Consider the following 18,156-nt stretch of genomic DNA (forward strand, 5'->3'; position numbering starts at 1 on the left):
CGAGCCAGAGAATCCGCTTTGACGTTCAAACTTCGGGGAACAAAAGATAGAGAGAAGGAGGAGAACTCCGCTTGGTCTATCTTGATATCTTCGAGGTAGGTTGTAAAAGCCGGCCAGTCATGAGGAGAAGACACCATCTTCACCAGATCAGAACAGTCCGTATAGAAAGCCACGTCCCGGTAGTCGTATCCGATCATGCACCGCATAGCCCAAATAAAAGCTTCTACTTCAGCATGTAATGGAGATAAACTGCGTCAGAAATTGGTAGCTCCCATATCTGACCCCGAGTGGGGGTAGAACAAACCCAACCTGCACCTGCGTAAGTATCCATAATGTCTTGTAAGTTAACTAAATTATTTATATGATGAATTTATTACCATGAAATATCTCATGTGCAATAAAAATATATCGGAGATCAATCTTACCTTGACATAATTCGATTGTGTTTTTGAAATCAGTCTTGGTACGAATTTTTGGAGTCTCTGACATGGGATCTTAGATATTTTTTGTACCTCACGTTACATATATATTTGGTCTCATCATCCATGACAACTTCTTTGTTTTAGGAATGAGACAAAATATTAGTCAAGTTCAAACAATCATCAAGAAAACCATTTTGAACAAAAAAGAGTTAACCAAAAGTAAGAAATCCATCTTGATAGTTTGTTAGAACTTTTAGAAGAACATTTCCTTCATTCCATCCGTACTTGGTGTTTTTTTCTGGGTACATAATAAATGAAGCCTCTTTTTTTTTTTTTTTAACAATAAGAGAACAAGATTGGCTCAAACAAGCCAATACGAAAAAACATTGTTTACATAGATAACTAAGTGCGGAACTGTGCCGTTAAATTACCATTGCCGTTAAAGTATCATTTACTTAATTCGTCATAGAAGGTATAGCTTCATTTAGTTATACAACCTCATAATATTAGGATTAGTAATTTTGAAATGTTCCTTAAAATAACATATCGTTGATGAAAAAAATAAATAATAACATATCTTTATTTTTTAATCTTTTTTGCTCAGGAACCTTCATTCTTGTCATACAACCTCACAATATGATTCTTGCCTCGTCTCTCTTTGTTTAGGCATGAGAAAACTTGGAATTATGGTCTCCTATAGTTAGCCACATATTTTGGCTTTCTTGATACCGATGTAACTTTTCATCCTTATAAGCCTCCTAAAGTGAATTATTATCTCCGTTATTTTTTGTTGTGATCTCGACTTAGTAAAAACTTTAAAGTTCAAACTATTATGTAGGATAAATAATTTAGTTAATATATCTTATTATATAAAGTTAGGTTTCGAAAGTTAGCCGTTAATAAAAATTTGACAATTGTCAAGTTTATATTAATCTGAGATTTTGACATGTGTAAAAATTAATATTTAATAGGAGAGATTTGAGATTACAACAAAAAACAAAATATTTTGTTTTAAATATAAAGTTGGGTTTCGAAAGGTAGCCATTAATAAGAATTTGACAAGTGTCAAGTTTATATCAATATGAGATTTTGGCATATGTAAAAGTTAATATTTAATAGGAGAGATTTGAGATTACAACAAAAAATAAAATATTTTGTTTTAAACAATATTAATAATGTAAAAAGAGAATTATCAAAAAATTACAAAAATTACAATTTTTTAAAAAAAAAATATAGGGAGATTATATATACATATATTTCATAAAATTCAAAATTATAACATTTATTATTAATTTTGTGTTATTAATTCTACAGAAAAATAGAAATAGGATTAAGGAAAATATACACTTAATTATTAATTCTAAATTTTGTAAATACTCACTTCTATATATAGATAGATCGTCAATTATTTTTCATCTAACAAAATAATTTATTCAAAAATATTGCTTTCAACTTTGTTCTATTGGTAAAACGTTTTTAATGGAAAGGTAAATTTTTCTTAATTTTTTAAACCAAAATTTTCTCATACTTTTTTCTTTTTCAGTTTGGAATAGGTAAGATTAATATGTTGACCCAAGAAAATGGATTAATATATGCATCTTCTTTTTCTAATACTGTATTTTTACATTTAATGTAATATTTTTAGATTGTTTTATTTTATTTATCTTTTCACCTTTGAATTATTTGGGATTCATATATTATCTTGCTTATAATTTTCTATTATTTCTTTATTTATGTCAAATTAATTTTCTTCTAATCTCTCAACCTTGATTGGTTGGCCATAGACCTTTTTTGTGCAAACATAATTATTACCTTTCATTCAATCCCAAAGGGAGATAAGGAGTAGAATTTCATCAACCTAATGGTTAGATAAAATAGGCTAATAAAACACAAGCTTACAACAAACATAGATAGATATATTGGAAAAACATAAATTGTTGTTGATAGATCCATAAGAGTTTGGAGACTGTGATACCCTGGTTTGCGGATAGATTTAAAAGAATTGTTTTGCCCACCTATGTCACCAAAGTGCATTTATCTTTTCGATCAAGGGTCCTGAGAGAACTCCAGAGTTAAGCGTGCTTGAGCTGGAGTAGTTTCAGGATGGGTAACCTTTCGGGAAGTGATTGTCCGAACTATGCCAGTGAAGACAAAACATAGGGAAAATCATATGGTGATTTCTAGGGTCGGCAAACAAGTATTTAAAGCCTCCCAGATTTAACAGACCGGCCGTCGGATATGGATAGGCTAGGAGTAGACGTGGGGACCACTAAAAAGGTGGGCATGTGGACATGCTCACTAAACAAGGTGGCAGTCGGAGCATTCTAGAGACAAAGGCTATCAAAAACACAACCACGAATACATTGAAAATTTAACATTAGTTACTATCAAAAGATTTTGTGACGTTAGAAAATTAGTTTCATTGGTTGTTGGAGCAAGTCATTTTGAGATAGCTAAAGGACGTGAACATGTTCTCTCTATATATGAGGATTGAGGAGGGCAGAGCCGAGGTTCTCTCTATGGTGGAGGAGGTTGAACGCAAAGTTATCTCCCTAAGGGAGGAATGTGGAGGAGGTTGGACGCAAGGTTAGCTCCCCGGGGGAGGAAGGTGGAGCCAAGGTTCTCTTCATGGTGGAGGAGGTTGGACGCAATGTTCTCTCCATATGGACGAAGACGGAGCTGAGGTTCTCTCTATGGTTGGTTATACACTATTGTGATGATACATCATTGATTAGTATACTATGTAATATACTTCTTTATTCGAAATGTTTTTTGAGCAAATAATTTTAGTAATTAAAAACACTATACAAAAGTGAAAGTAAAGAGACATATAATAGTTGACTTAATGTGTTTATACAGACATTTTCTAGGTGGTGGTAAAGAATGTATTTGTAATATACAGTATATTTAGGTGTAAAAAATATGCTTTTAATGGTAACATACATAAAAGATTTGTAAATGGATATAAATCTATACATTGTAGCAAACATAAAACTTATAAATAAGGTACAACAAATTTTAATATATTTTTGTGAAATTTAATTTAATTTACAAAACTTTAAACCTGCACAACGGGTGGGTCCTAATCTAGTATATATATAATAGTATGATATCTATTAAAAATATTGATGAGTTATACATCACTCAAAAAATAGTTATTTGTTAACTATGATAAATTAATTTAAATACATAAAATGTTATAGTAACTAGGATAGTGTATGCGCTACGCTGCGGGATTATTTTTTGTATTGTTTTATTTTAATTATTTTGAGGATAATTTTTTTATGGTGTTTGTAATCATTAATAATGACAATTTTCATTGGTAATATTTTGTTTTTAGGTTTTTGTTATTTTTTTGTTTCTGGTTATTTTTTCTTTTATTATTGTAATGAAATTATAGACTAATCAATTTTGTTTTTTTTTTTCTTGTATTATGATGCATTGGAGCACCATTATTAGTGTTAGCTTTCTCATCACAGCTCATAAAACCTATGAACTATTATTATGAATCCTAAATTTCCAAATATAGCAACATGTATAGGTAGAAATTTTAACAGCCCCTCCTTATGTAGGTAATGAGCACAAATCACTGTTAAAATGTAACCATACTTGGAATATACCCTATATTATATGCAAATCAGAAAATGCAACAAAAAAAAAACATTCATCTTAACAAAAATGAGTAAATACCTAGGGTATGTGCAGTACTTTTTTGTAGGATGTGTTTAAAACTAATCAAGTAAACAATATATTGGTCTTTCAATCTCTAACACTTAACAAACTAATGTTATTTAGTATAGAATCATGGTTCATTACAAACTCTTCTTTTGAGAGAAGCAAGAGGATTAATAGCTCTATTAGAGAGTTTATACGAAACTGTATGAGTAATTTTTTCGTGAATATTTTATGAAGAAATTGAAACAAGACATATATATATGAGAAGAAGCAAGTGGTACTCACCTCTATTGCCTTTTCACCAAATCCAGGTTCTAACCCAGTATCTCTCAAATATAGACGTATAATATGTAATGTTGTAAAAAGAACGATTTATATTATTTTATAAAATAAATGTCTTGTACAGTCAATCATTGTATTTTTGTTTTCTTATGTTTTTAGTGTATGTGTATAACTTTGTACAAATAATTAATTTGTCTTCATCGACTATCGCACTTAATAAAACATCTTCCGTTAAAGATATTCATGATGCACAACTATAATTTGAATTGTACTGAAAATATTTAACATAGTGTTTCATTTTCTAAAATTACTTTTATCCATTAGATGACATAATTATTGTATACAAGTTGTATGATTATTGTTTTGTATACATAATTTAGTGTTACCACTAAATGTTATCATAATCTAAACAACAAGTGAAAGCCAAACTTAAAGCCCAACAGGAGTCTCCAAAACACAAAGTAACATCTCACACATGTGTCAGGCACTCAGACTTGAACCAGAGACATCTAATTTCATCCTCTTTGTCTCTCTTCAACCACCTCACGCCAAAACCTGTGTTTACTTTCACCACATACTTTAACTATATCTCCTCATTGTAGCTTTCCGACGGCGTTCATACTCTTACCTCTCATAATCTTTCTATTTCTAGAGATAATTCCGATCTGTGAAGTCGTGTGGTTTACCATACCCGGTACCTCTTACCGAATTTAAAGTGCGTCTCCAAAGAAATATAAAGCAACATCATTGTTTTGGCTGATATTTATTTTTAAATGCAGCAAATTAACTAAAAAAAGTGACATGGAAGGAGAGATAATATTATTGGATATCAAAGTTGAGCTGCACATCCTATTTTTGTTGTATTGATAATATAATATATTGATAAATGATACATAATTAGAAAATATATTCAGTTACTACTAAAAGAGCATTACAAAATACAGTAAAACCTCTATAACTTAATAAAGTTGGGACCATAAAAATTTATTAATTTAAAGAGGTTTTAATAAATCAATAAATTAATAATTATTAATTTATAGAGAGACTTTCCTAATTTGGTAATTTTTCAAAAGAAAATATTAAAAATAAGATTGAATTAATATAACTAATCTTTTTATAGAATGAAAATAATAATTATCATATTTTAAAGTGAATACTCAAAGTTTTTTACATAGCAAAAATATTAGAAATGAACTCTAACAAAAATTAGTGTGTATATATATACATATATTTTGATAGTTTTATATAACTATTAATTTATATTATTGATGGGACCATATCTTTATAAAGAATTTTTAAAAAAATTATTATCGTATTATTTTATCTGAGTTGTGTCCAAAATTACACTGGTCCAACTTAAAACCGGAAAAATATATTAATTTATAGTGATTATTATTTTAAAGAGTATTAATTTATAGAAGTTTTAATGTGTTTTGATAAAAATGTCATATGAATTATTTGTGCGTGTACAGCGTTGAAAACGCACCTCAAAACGTGAACGCACTTAAACCATTTTATTGATATCCTCTGTTTAGCCTTGAGAGAGCCTTTTTTTAGCTTAGCCGCGAGCTTTTGTGAAATAAGGTGCGCGAAAAAGCCCCCCGCCTTTGTGTTTCATTTTCATTTCATTTTTTCTTTTTTACCACCAAAACTTTTAAATCCCCAATTTTGGGTTTTTCGAATCTATCCCAAAAAGCTCAGAAATTTAGGGTTTGGCTTTCTTTTGTACTCTTTTAATTCGATTCTCGTTTTCACCGCTGTTTAGTGTAATCTCATCTTCCACATGGCGACTGAAACCCTAAAATTGAAGACACCAGAATTAGCAGTTGATTCTCCGCCCAAGGAAGAAGCTGATTCCGTGAAGGATACAACAGAGAAGAAGGTAGTAGCTCCAGTAAGTGAAGACGCCGAGAAGAAGAAGAAAGAGGAAACCATGAAGGACAAAGGAAGAGTAGAAGAAGCGAATGGTGGAGAAAGAGTTAAATCTCCGGTGACTCCACTCAGTGAGAGGCCTACAAGGGAGAGAAAGAGGACTGAGCGTTACATTATGGATGATACTCCTCCTCCTTCTCGATCCCCTGGGAACAAGCCTGTCTCTATTGAGCAGGTATATATATATATATATATATATATAAAGATTCGAACTTTGATTCTTGGGCTTGTTTAGAATTTTCCAGAATTTGACTAGTTTTAGTTTCGTTTTTAGGGTCGTGGAACACGGCTTAAGGAGATTCCAAATGGTATGTAATTTAACACCCTGATTTGGGTTTTTTTACCTTATATAGATTTCGAGTCACTTCTACTCTGCTGTTTAGAGATTGATGTTGTTTGATTGATTGTGTTGAACTGTTTCTTTCAGTTGCTTATAAACTATCCAAGAGAAAGCCTGACGACAATCTCTTCTTACTTCACACCATTCTCTACGGCAAGAAAGGAAAGGTACCTTATTTACTATGTGTGTGTGTATTAAAGCTTCTGTCTCTGTTTATTATATGATACCGGATGTTTTGTTCTCTTTTGCCAGAGTGCTTGATTGATTGATGATTACTCAAGGGTTTGTGTGAAAAAATGCTGTGCAGGCACAGACGCTGAAGAAAAACATTGGTCAGTTTTCGGGTTTTGTATGGTCAGAGCAAGAGGTACCAATTTTGTTGTAGATATATATATATAGTTTCAGGGGCGTGTATGAGTTGATGACCAGCCTTGTTTTGAGAGCGGTATTTAATTTGTGCTTCCAGGAGGAGAAGCAAAGAGCAAGAACAAAGGAGAAGCTTGATAAATTTAACAAAGAAAAGTTAATTGATCTCTGTGATGTGCTTGATATACCCAATAACAAAAGTAATGTGAAAAAAGTAAGTGATAGCAAAATTTTGGTCTTATCTGTTTGTGTCTTGCTTGATTTTATATTCATACATCTGTTCCGATACTGTCAGGACGAACTTGCTGTAAAAGTGCTTGAATTTTTGGTACATCCCAAGGTAACGAGGGATGTTGTACTTGCTGATAGTGAAAAGGTACTCTAACCTAGCACCTGAATCTGAATCACTGTTCTCCATTGTGTTTGATTTGATACGGGGTTTCTCTTTTCTTTGAATACATATAATATAGGAAACTAAAAAGCGCAAGAAGAGTGTAAGTAACTTGACTTCTGGGGAATCATCAGATGTCCCAGCCAAGGTTTGTAATTTTATCTTTCCTCTTCTTTAGTTTGAAATCATTAACATGATTTGTTTACCTCTCCCCTGGCTGGTAAAAGTATCCCCTTTTCTAGTTTGTTATTATGAACCATGTGGTCTTTATGATTTGAGTAGCTTTGTCTGCGCTACCTTATCCATTCTTGAACACAAAACTTTACCTAGGAAGTTCTGCAATTTACATAGTGCACATCTATGTATTATAATCTGATTTTCTTTTATTTCACAACTTATTAGTTGTACATACGGCTGCTATTTGGTTTGCGGTAATTATTAAGCAATGTGTCGTACTATAATGGGAAAACTTGGGAATACTAGCAAATCCAAGACTAGGTTCTAAGGCTGGGTCAATTTTTATGGTTTTTATTCAGGAAATGTATGCATCTCGGCACTGTCTTATTTCCAAGCCATTTTCGTTTTTTCATTGCATTCTCATTTCTGGTTGTTTAGTTTTCCACACTTAGCTCCTTGTGTGATATGGCTCTGTGAGAAGAAAATGTGTAGATTTCTAGAAGGAAATAGTTGAGCATTTTCGTGAAAGCCTCTTTGTCTGCCTTTGCGTGACGTTGCGTAAATGATCAGTGTCTGTTTATGTTTGATATATACAGAAGAGAAGGCAGACGAAAAGTTCTGGAAAGAAGCAAGATAAGCCATCTGAGACGGAAGAAGGAAATGGTGAGGCTGATGTTGGTTCTGAAGATGACCCTCATGGAGAAGAAAACAACAAAAATGAAGATACTGAAACTGAAGACGAGAAAGATAAAGCCAAGGAGAAGAAAAAGTCAACCGATAAGAAAAGCTTGTCAAAAAGGACTAAGAAGGAGAAACCAGCAGCTGAGGAGGAGAAGTCTCTTAAAGGTTCTGCAAAATCTGGTCGAAAGTCCTCCAAACAAGTCGATAAATCAACTGCATCATCAAGCAAGAAGCAAGAGGTTGATAAACACGATTCCTCTAAAGAGAAAGGCAAGAGACAGACAAGTAAACCACAGGCAAAGGGATCCAAAGATCAAGGTTTGAATGATTTCTCAGTTCGATATTAAAAGCTTTATATATCAAATTTTGAAGGTGTATCGATTTTCTATTTCATTGTTTGTTCAGGTGCAGGAAAAACCCCTGAGAAAGGTAAAAAAGAACCCACAAGAAAAGAAGTGCATGTAGTGGTGGCCAAAATCCTGAAGGAAGTAGACTTCAATACGGTGAGACTTCTATAGATTGAGATTTAACAGATTGTAAACCGTTTACCAAAATCTTGAACTCAGGACATTCTGAATTTTGTTTTCAAACAGGCAACTCTATCTGATATTCTGCGGAAGCTTGGTATGTTTCTGTAAAGCTTTTCCCTTTTACTCAATCCGTAATTGTTGTCTTCGTCAAAATTTGCAGGAAACTGTTTGATTGAAACATTATTTTTGCTGGTTGTGTGAATATTAGGGAGCCATTTTGGAGTTGATCTTATGCATAGAAAAGCGGAGGTGAAGGATATCGTTACAGATGCCATTAACGAAATGAGTAGTGCTGATGATGAAAGGTGAGAAAGCTAAAGAAGACAAAGAAAGAAAGGACTAGTTTTGTCTTTCTTTCTGCAAATCCTATATGAAAATAAGATAAAACATAACCAAGAAGACGGTTTAACTTAACCTTCATCTGTGAATCATAGTAGTGATTTACAGAATGGGATTTGTTTGTGCTGTTCGTGTATTGTGTAATCTGTTAGGCTCATGTAGTACCAGGTACGCCCCACTTGTGTAGCTGTTAAGTTTCTAACTTTCTATTTAACTATAATGATTGTATGATTGGATACTTTTGAGTTAATTTGAGATGTATTTGTAAGGACTTCCAATCTTTCTTCTTTTTTTGGGGGGACTTTATGTCTAGTAGTTTACATTTCTATGATTTTGGAATACAGTACAGAGCTCAAGCTCCTGCTCAACCACTCTCTTTTATATGCTTAAAGAAAACGATTCTGCAACAAGCAAGCCATGAAATAATACCTAGTAATATGCTTATTAGGATTAATAATAGAGAGAGAGAGTTTCAGGATCCCATTCCCATCTTTGTTTAAAAGTTTTTCCTCGAATTTAAGCATTGTTCCCTTGTTGTAAAAGACATACATATAGATAACTTGGATCACGCAAACTAAGTCAAATACATGATGAGATTATTACTTGCTGACAAGATTTTCGCTTCACTCTCTCATTCTAATCCTCTCAAGGGTCTCACGGTGAATGCCCCTTAAAATTTTGTTTCGAAATCAGGCTGAGTTGTGACTGAACGCACCCATGCCCACTTGTGGTCATTCGTGTTCACTTCATTCTTAGCCTGTGCCACTTCCTCTAAGGGGATATAAGCATAGTTACCATTGATCGGACCAGAAACGAACCCTGTGTAACCAGCCATGACTCCATGGATAGCCGAGTGAGCCAAGAGTGTACAATACAAGTTATCCGTAGCATTTGCAGGTACAGCTCTTATCATGTAAGTCGGATCGATATACTTGACGGTGAACAGCTCGTCTGGATGCTCTCTCTCCCACCATTCCTTGAGCACTGACTTAAACCAGGCTCCCACATCCAAGAAAACTAAGTTGCCAGATTCATCCCTCTCTTGTTTCTGCGATTCATTTCTTGGTATCATATCTTGCCCTGCACCTTCAGCCACAACAAGAACAGCATGGCCACGTTCTTTTAGTCTCTTTTCAAGAAACTCAAACAGACCTCCTTTGCCTTCAAGGTAGAAGTCCATCTCTGGGATCAAACAACAATCCACATCACGACTGCTAAGTGTGGCGTGGAGAGCAATGTGGCCAGTACTTCTCCCCATGAGCTTCACTAGTCCAATGCCATTGACCGCGCTCTCGGCCTCCACGTGAGCAGCCGATATAGCCTGCTGAGCCATCTCTACAGCCGTTTGAAACCCGAACGATCTATCAATGATTCCCACATCATTGTCCACGGTTTTCGGAATACCTGTGATTCCCACCTCCAGTTTCCTCCTGCTTACTTCCTTGAAGATCTCCACAGCCCCACGCATTGTGCCGTCTCCTCCTATTATATACACCTAATGAGGACAAAAACGGAGGATTTGGTTCAAACTCAACTTTGCCTAAGACAGAACAAAACAGAACACACTTGTAACAGAACAAGACCTGGTTGTAACCGTTGAGTTGGATGGCATCTACGATCTTATTGAGATTAAAGCCACCTCGAGAAGTGGCGAGGACAGTGCCACCTTTCTTGTGCCAATCATGAACGATCTTGGGATTTAACTTGACGGCTTCCATGGAATAAAAGCCTCTGTAACCAGCTGGTATGCCATAAATCTCTTTGACATCGTACAGCTCCCATAGACCAACCACAAGCTCTCTTATGACTGTGTTCATCCCCGGGCACAGCCCTCCGCAAGTAACGATCGCTGCTTTCACAGCCGATGGCTCGTACATGATCTTTTGGCGAGGTCCAGCTCTGTGGTAGGCAAAGCGTGGTTGGGACTGGTCGGAGAGGTCGTAGGCGACCTGGGAGAGGATGACGTCAGAAGGGTTGATGTAGAAGCCATCGGAGGGGTGGAAGAAGGGGTTTTCATCTAGTGGATTACGGCGGTGATGGAGGCCGGAGAGAGATGGGAGCTTCTTGATACTAGTTGCCGTTTCTGTCGCCATTCTTCGGTGATGCCGAGAGAAGAGAAGATGGTAACATTGGCTTTACTTATGGAAAGAGGTGGTCACACGGCGGAGACGTGGCAACTGGCAAGCGCAGCCGCATAGGCCTCGACACGTAGCCTGATTATTAATAATAAACAATCGTATAGTGTAGTAGCTCTCTGTTGGTTTAAGTTTCTAACTTTTTATTAATCTCTTTATTTATTTATATTGTATTGTATGAGTGGGATATTTTGTAGAACAACGTACGTGTTCTTTGATCAATCGAATCCTCATATAATATTTACATCTCTTACTGACCGACAAGTTGAAAAGATATATATACTGATAAAGAGCTCTAGAGCATCTCTATCTTGGTTGATATTTTAAAAGGGAAGGGATACGATGACTCACTAAAGTAATTAGAAGGATGATCAATGTAAAGCCAATAAACCTAAAAAGATATTAAAAGAAAGAAGAAGAGAGGTAAAGAAGAGTATCAAAGCCTTTTAATCACAGAACTAGCACACAACCAAAAGGGATAGGTTTGTTTTGCATCTTTTTGCTATGAAAATATGTTTACTAAAACCTCAACATACGTTGATCACTTCCAGTTGAAAGTAATCATTTCTTCTTAATTATATGACATAAATTACACAAAATATATATGTAACAAAACATATTTCATATTTGAAAATATTAAAAGAGTGCTGCTACCTATCACATAATACAAGTAGCATTAGCAAATGTATCTTTTTTTTTTTTTTTTGGTCAAAAGCTACAATGTATCCAATTAAGTTAATTATTACCTGCAAAATTAGGGCCACTGTTCCAAGTTCCAACCAAAGAATTACTATCTGGTAAATATTGCTGCTAACTACAACTTCAAGATCTTTGATCTCATATCGTCTTCTATTTGTCCCAAAATATATTCATTTATTAACCAACAATCTTGTTTAGAGTTGTGATTTTAATTTGTATCCTACTATATTAATTGGGAAGTACAAATATGAAACTAATCTTGAAATGTGTAAAAAATTACATTCATTTACCATTAAAAAAACTTAAGTTAATTAATTTAATTTTTATTAATTATTAATAAACTAAAAAAATTGTTGACAGGTCAAATTAAATTAAATCTACAAAAGTAAATAAAATCTATTCAAATCTAAACTAATTCGTAATTAAAAAAAATATTATTAAAAATTAATAGCTAAGATTTTAAAAATCTAAATCGAATAAAATCTACAACTATAAATTTTATCAACATTTTTTACCAGTACGGATTAAAATTTTTAACAAAAATCTAATCCAAGAAAATCTATATCAGCTCCTTTTAACAGCTTAGATTTTTAAAATTAATAAATAACATAATAACAAAATAAATTATTACAAATTCTCAAGTTCAGTCCGCGGTTTTCCCGCGGGTTAGTACCTAATGTATTTTAAAGTAGGAACTTAACAAGACGACGATGCAAATAAAAGATGTAGTTAGCAACAATATGCTCCATAATTTATAACGAAACAACAAAGAACACGCAATATGCTTTGTATCCAATTAACCTATAGTTAACAAAACGTTTCTAACAACTAATCTTAAAAAGTTTTTTCATTATGTTGTATCACGTGATCTCAAATATTTTAAGTAACATATATATGATGAGTTCAAGTAAAAGCGTGTTCTCTCTCTTTTTCTCTTAATCATGACGTTTTTACAAAAAAGAATCTAACAACTAATTTCAAAAAGTTTTCTCACCATGTTGTATCACGTGATCTCAGAGATTTTAAGTAACGTATTTATGATAAATCAGAATAAAAGCGTGTTACATTCTTTTTCTCTTAATCATGGCGTTTCTAAAAAAAAATTCTAGTAAGATTTTTTAACAAGGCACATCTTACATGCCCATTTAAGGTCATATTTTTAGGGGTTTTTTTCAGTTTTCTAAATCATAAAATCCAGGAAATAAATTGCAAAGAAAATAACATGGTCTAGACTCTAGAGTTATATATTGGTGTTAGTATTCACATAAATGACTAAACTCAAAACATTGATGATGTAACTTAGGAAACCAAAATGAATTTACAAAGTATTAACTTAGGGCTTGATTGGAACAACATATACTAGAGCATTAGCATTATGCAACATAAGCATTAAGCTGCATAAGCTGTATGTTCTGATTAATATAACATATTTAGTTGATTGTTATAGCAGTGAGTATCATATATGATATTTATATTTAATATATAATATTAATTAAATAAATATAATTTAAATGTGTTTCATTAAGAAAATTAATTATCACTCATTGCTTTATAATATTTTAATAAATTTTATATTTAATAAATACTATAAATTGTTATATATATAAATGTGTAATTTAATAATTTTCAATTATATATATTTATAGTGTAACACATTAATTACTAAATAATTAATATATATTATAAATTTTTTATAAAACTTTATATCTATATTTACATTTTTAATTTCAATAAATTTTTAAAATATATATAACATAACATATTAAACTATAATAAAACAATGATATATATTATAAACGTTATATCTACATTAATATTTTAATGTATTAAATAAATTATGATATTATTTTAAATAATAACATTAAGTAGTTTCTGATATATATATTACCTTATAACAAATAATTTTATATTTTATGAAATCATGATTTTTAATTTTTACAAAATAAATTAAAATTATTTTAATATATATTAATATTTTAGAGTTAAATGCTTGGGAAATGTTTCAAATGAAAGCATATAGAAAGAGAGCATATGAGAGCATCTGCAGCTTCTAAATGCTCCCTTATATGCTCTCTTAATAAATGTTGATTGGATGATAAAATAAAAAAAGCTTCTTCATATCATATGCTCTTCCAATCAAGACCTTAATTAGGGGTCTTTTTCTTCTGTAATCAATTGTTTTAGAAAAAAAGAGTCAAACAAACAAAATTGACTTGAGTTACAAATTTTGGGTCAAGTTGAACCGGATCGGGTCTAAATTTAAACCACCGAGTCGGCTCCATCTAAAATCTTAAGATCATCTCCGCCTTATCTCTTGTTGACTACACACACTAAAGTGAGAGAGAGGAGGAACAGAGAGACTTAGAGATAATAGAGCAACAATGGCAGTAACGCTTACAGGATCAGGGATTGCTCTTGGGTTTTCTTGTTCCCCAAAGTTCTCTAAGAGACCTTCTTCTTCGTCGTCCAACCGTCGCTGCGTTAAGATGTCCGTTTCGGTAGAAGAGAAGACGAAGAACTTCACTCTTCAGAAATCTGAGGAAGCTTTCAATGCTGCCAAGGTTAGGCCTTTTCAATTTCCATGGATTCCATACATGTGTTGCTTTGATTTTGGGGAATTAGATCATATTTTTGGTTAAATTGATTATCTTTATGACCCTTCAAGGGAAATTCCGAACAAGACATGAATACATGAGATTGAATCACAATCTGAGATAAAGTTTATGTTTTTTATTGGTTTCATTGTGTCCTGATTACTGAAACTGGTTGATTCTATTGTGTTAGAACTTAATGCCTGGAGGTGTGAATTCACCTGTACGTGCCTTCAAATCAGTGGGAGGGCAACCAGTTGTGATGGATTCTGCAAAGGGTTCACGACTACGAGACATTGATGGGAATGAGTACGTTGACTATGTTGGTTCTTGGGGACCAGCTATAATTGGTCATGCCGATGATAAGGTGTTTTTTTTTTCCTAGTTTTGACGATTTCAAGATGGCTGGTGATTAAGGCATTTGATATAGCTTTGTGTATAATGCAGGTTCTTGCAGCTTTAGCTGAGACAATGAAGAAAGGAACAAGCTTTGGTGCTCCTTGTCTCTTGGAGAATGTTCTTGCGGAGATGGTGATTTCAGCTGTTCCAAGTATTGAAATGGTTCGGTTTGTTAATTCGGGTACTGAAGCATGTATGGGCGTGCTACGTCTCGCTCGTGCCTTCACTGGGAAAGAGAAGTTCATCAAGTTTGAAGGTTGTTATCATGGTCATGCGAACTCTTTCCTTGTTAAAGCAGGTAGTGGTGTAGCTACTTTGGGTCTACCTGACTCCCCTGGTGTTCCAAAATCTGCTACTTCAGATACTCTTACAGCTCCTTATAATGATATTGCTGCTGTTGAGAAGCTCTTTGAGGCAAACAAAGGCGAGATTGGTGCCATTATTCTTGAACCTGTTGTTGGTAACTCAGGGTTTATTACACCTAAACCAGAGTTCATCAATGGTCTACGCCAGATTAGTAAAGAAAATGGTGCTCTTCTTATTTTCGATGAAGTCATGACTGGTTTTCGTTTAGCCTATGGTGGAGCTCAAGAATACTTTGGTATCACACCTGACTTAACAACTCTTGGGAAAATCATCGGTGGTGGTCTTCCCGTTGGAGCATACGGTGGAAGGCGAGACATTATGGAAATGGTAAGGCTTCAGCTGTTAGAAATTGAAACGACCAATCTTTGAGTTTGCTGCAAGAGAACTGAGTTTTGATCATTCATGTCTTTTTGCAGGTTGCACCAGCAGGACCGATGTATCAAGCTGGTACGCTAAGTGGTAACCCGTTGGCTATGACTGCTGGTATTCACACGCTGAAGCGGTTAAGTCAGCCTGGGACATATGAATACTTGGACAAGATCACGAAAGAGCTTACAAATGGGATACTAGAAGCCGGCAAGAAAACCGGACATGCGATGTGTGGTGGTTACATAAGCGGGATGTTCGGTTTCTTCTTTACTGAAGGTCCCGTCTATGATTTCTCGGATGCCAAGATGAGTGATACAGAGAAGTTTGGAAAGTTTTTCAGAGGAATGTTGGAAGAAGGGGTCTACTTGGCACCTTCTCAATTCGAAGCCGGTTTTACCAGCTTGGCTCACACTTCAGAAGACATCCAATTCACTATCGCAGCAGCCGAGAAGGTTTTAAGTCAAATCTAGAATCCTCTGGAAGCTTCCAGAGAACCATGAATGTTTTTTGGCGTGTTCTCATTTGAACATGAGACTTCTTGTGTAGTGAGTGAGCTTATGATAATAATTGGTAGATAGATGGAAAACCGGAACCCACTATGCAATTTTTTAAACCGAGTAATAAGCCAGAGTTAATCAACATTACAGCCTTTACAGGACATACTTTGAAAATTTTTGATGTAGAGAAACTTAGGTTCAGACTTGAGAGCATCGAAACTGTGGCCTCAAATACTTGATGGATATGTTTTAAAAATATATTTCACTGACTTTCACTGTCATTGAAGAAACATATTTCATATATCTTTGGTTATCTATTTCAACAATGATTTGTCAACAATGAGATATACCCGATGTTGTTTCCTTCTCAAAGTTAAGTTTTCGTAGTTTTAGTTGCATTTTTCTTTCTTCACATATTTGCTTCTAGCTGCTGTTTGATGGATATTTTCTAGTTGTAACCTGATCCAAACCAACTGAGCTGATTTTGGTTGTTCACAAAGAATGAAGAGGAATCATAGTGATGAAAGCTGTCAAGATGTTTTGGAAAGCAAGTTATACGGTTTTTAGGTTATATAGTTTAACAAGTTTCCTCTTGATCATGTTTTGTGACAACAATAAATAGCTCAGGATAGAGTTGATGAGTGGTTAACAGCTAAAAATTGATTATGAGCTTTCATCATGCTTCTATTTAATTATTAAAAGAAAATGTATACTCCATATAGATTGATATATACCAATCTTTTCCCGTATTTAAACATTTATAAATTTTCTGATTTTCTGATTTTTTTGTTATATCAAAAGAGAAACACTCCGTTAATTCTCAAGTACGTAAATCTAGTATTATTTTTCGTGTTATTGATATGATACCGTTGAAATAAACAGCAAAACTATATATTAACTATATTTAAAATACAGCAGAATCATAAGGATTATTTTAAATAGTTTTCGTTAAATGAGAAAATAGGAAATATACATATCCCCAATAGATAATTACATGAAATTTTTAAAAGAAGTAGAGAATTCAATTCCGGAAAAGCATAAATACAACATCCGAAAATGCATATAAATCATCCGGAAACCTAATTTCTCTACTTCGCACACTTGATAAACTCAGAAAATACGACAGCGTAACGGGTACACATGGTGGTTGGTATATCAAGTCGAGGGCAGGGGTAAAGTCAACATTGCATGCATGGTTAACGTATTTTTATTATTCATGTAGCTGCTGCGGAAGAGGGTTGCTTGCCGTTTATAGGGGTCTGACGTCCATCTTCAATCATCTCAGCCCTTCGATCATTGCCGCATGTACACTTGTTGGCTTGACGAACGAGAGGTGCTGGCTCAGGTGATGATATCGTGCCTAGCTTCAGCATGTCGAGGGTCACCTCTGCAGGTAACTTAGCAGCTTCTACTTCTTTCTCTCCTAGATGCGGCGACGTTTTACAGTATTTGTAGACAATGTAGAGTATCATTTGGAGTGCACCGAGACCAAAACCAATCACGTTCGGGAACTGCAGAAAAAAAAAACATAATTAATTGGCAAATAACATGATACATTTATTTAATATTCTCACTTTCCATGCTTTCTAGCTTATGAATAAAGTACGTTAAAAAAAAATTAAATAAAGTAAAAGTTTATAGCAAACTTGTGCGGCATCGATAGAAGTTACGTACAAAATATAATTTCTGTGTAACAAATAAAGATAAAAAGAACTTAATATCTAATAAGTTTCTTTTGCAAAAGCAAAATCTTTTAATGTTTCTGTGGAACATAAAGCGAGTCTCTTTATAAATTGTTTTATAATTTTAATCGTAAAGGAAAGTACCAAACAAAAGAGTTTTGCTTTCTTTAGTTGTTTATCTTTGCCAATCCATATCTCTTTTTATCTATGAATCTATGATTAGAACCTCAACGTCTCAGGTTCATTAGAAACAAAAGCACCCACTTCATGTAATATACATTAT

The 18,156-nt window shown here is 33.7% G+C and overlaps 4 protein-coding genes across 4 annotated transcripts in view; 2 read left to right on the forward strand and 2 right to left on the reverse strand.

Annotated features, from left to right (window-relative positions):
• Positions 5,914-9,413, forward strand: LOC104711368 (protein DEK). Its single transcript, XM_010428067.2, has 11 exons — positions 5,914-6,486; positions 6,586-6,619; positions 6,739-6,818; positions 6,959-7,018; positions 7,118-7,231; positions 7,313-7,393; positions 7,488-7,556; positions 8,182-8,584; positions 8,672-8,769; positions 8,860-8,890; positions 9,005-9,413. The coding sequence occupies exons 1-11, from the start codon at positions 6,163-6,165 to the stop codon at positions 9,103-9,105; spliced, it is 1,395 nt and encodes a 464-aa protein (XP_010426369.1). The 5' UTR covers positions 5,914-6,162; the 3' UTR covers positions 9,106-9,413.
• On the reverse strand, positions 9,627-11,393 carry LOC104711369 (ATP-dependent 6-phosphofructokinase 2-like). The gene is made up of 2 exons (XM_010428068.2): positions 10,719-11,393; positions 9,627-10,630 (listed from the first exon to the last, which is right to left on the reverse strand). Exons 1-2 carry the CDS (start codon positions 11,226-11,228, stop codon positions 9,806-9,808), a joined length of 1,335 nt encoding a protein of 444 aa, XP_010426370.1. The 5' UTR covers positions 11,229-11,393; the 3' UTR covers positions 9,627-9,805.
• LOC104711370 (glutamate-1-semialdehyde 2,1-aminomutase 2, chloroplastic) lies at positions 14,264-16,335 on the forward strand. The gene is made up of 4 exons (XM_010428069.2): positions 14,264-14,530; positions 14,754-14,927; positions 15,008-15,652; positions 15,742-16,335. Exons 1-4 carry the CDS (start codon positions 14,351-14,353, stop codon positions 16,162-16,164), a joined length of 1,422 nt encoding a protein of 473 aa, XP_010426371.1. The 5' UTR covers positions 14,264-14,350; the 3' UTR covers positions 16,165-16,335.
• The window catches only part of LOC104711371 (bidirectional sugar transporter SWEET11), a 2,691-nt gene continuing 1,655 nt past the window's right edge, over positions 17,121-18,156 (reverse strand). Inside the window, exon 6 of the mRNA XM_010428070.2 lies at positions 17,121-17,702. Within this exon, the coding sequence (XP_010426372.1) occupies positions 17,406-17,702 (297 nt within the window). The 3' untranslated portion in view covers positions 17,121-17,405. The remainder of the gene's footprint in view (positions 17,703-18,156) is intronic.

Source organism: Camelina sativa, chromosome 9 (genome assembly GCF_000633955.1).
Source record: "Camelina sativa cultivar DH55 chromosome 9, Cs, whole genome shotgun sequence".
NCBI lineage: Eukaryota > Viridiplantae > Streptophyta > Magnoliopsida > Brassicales > Brassicaceae > Camelina > Camelina sativa.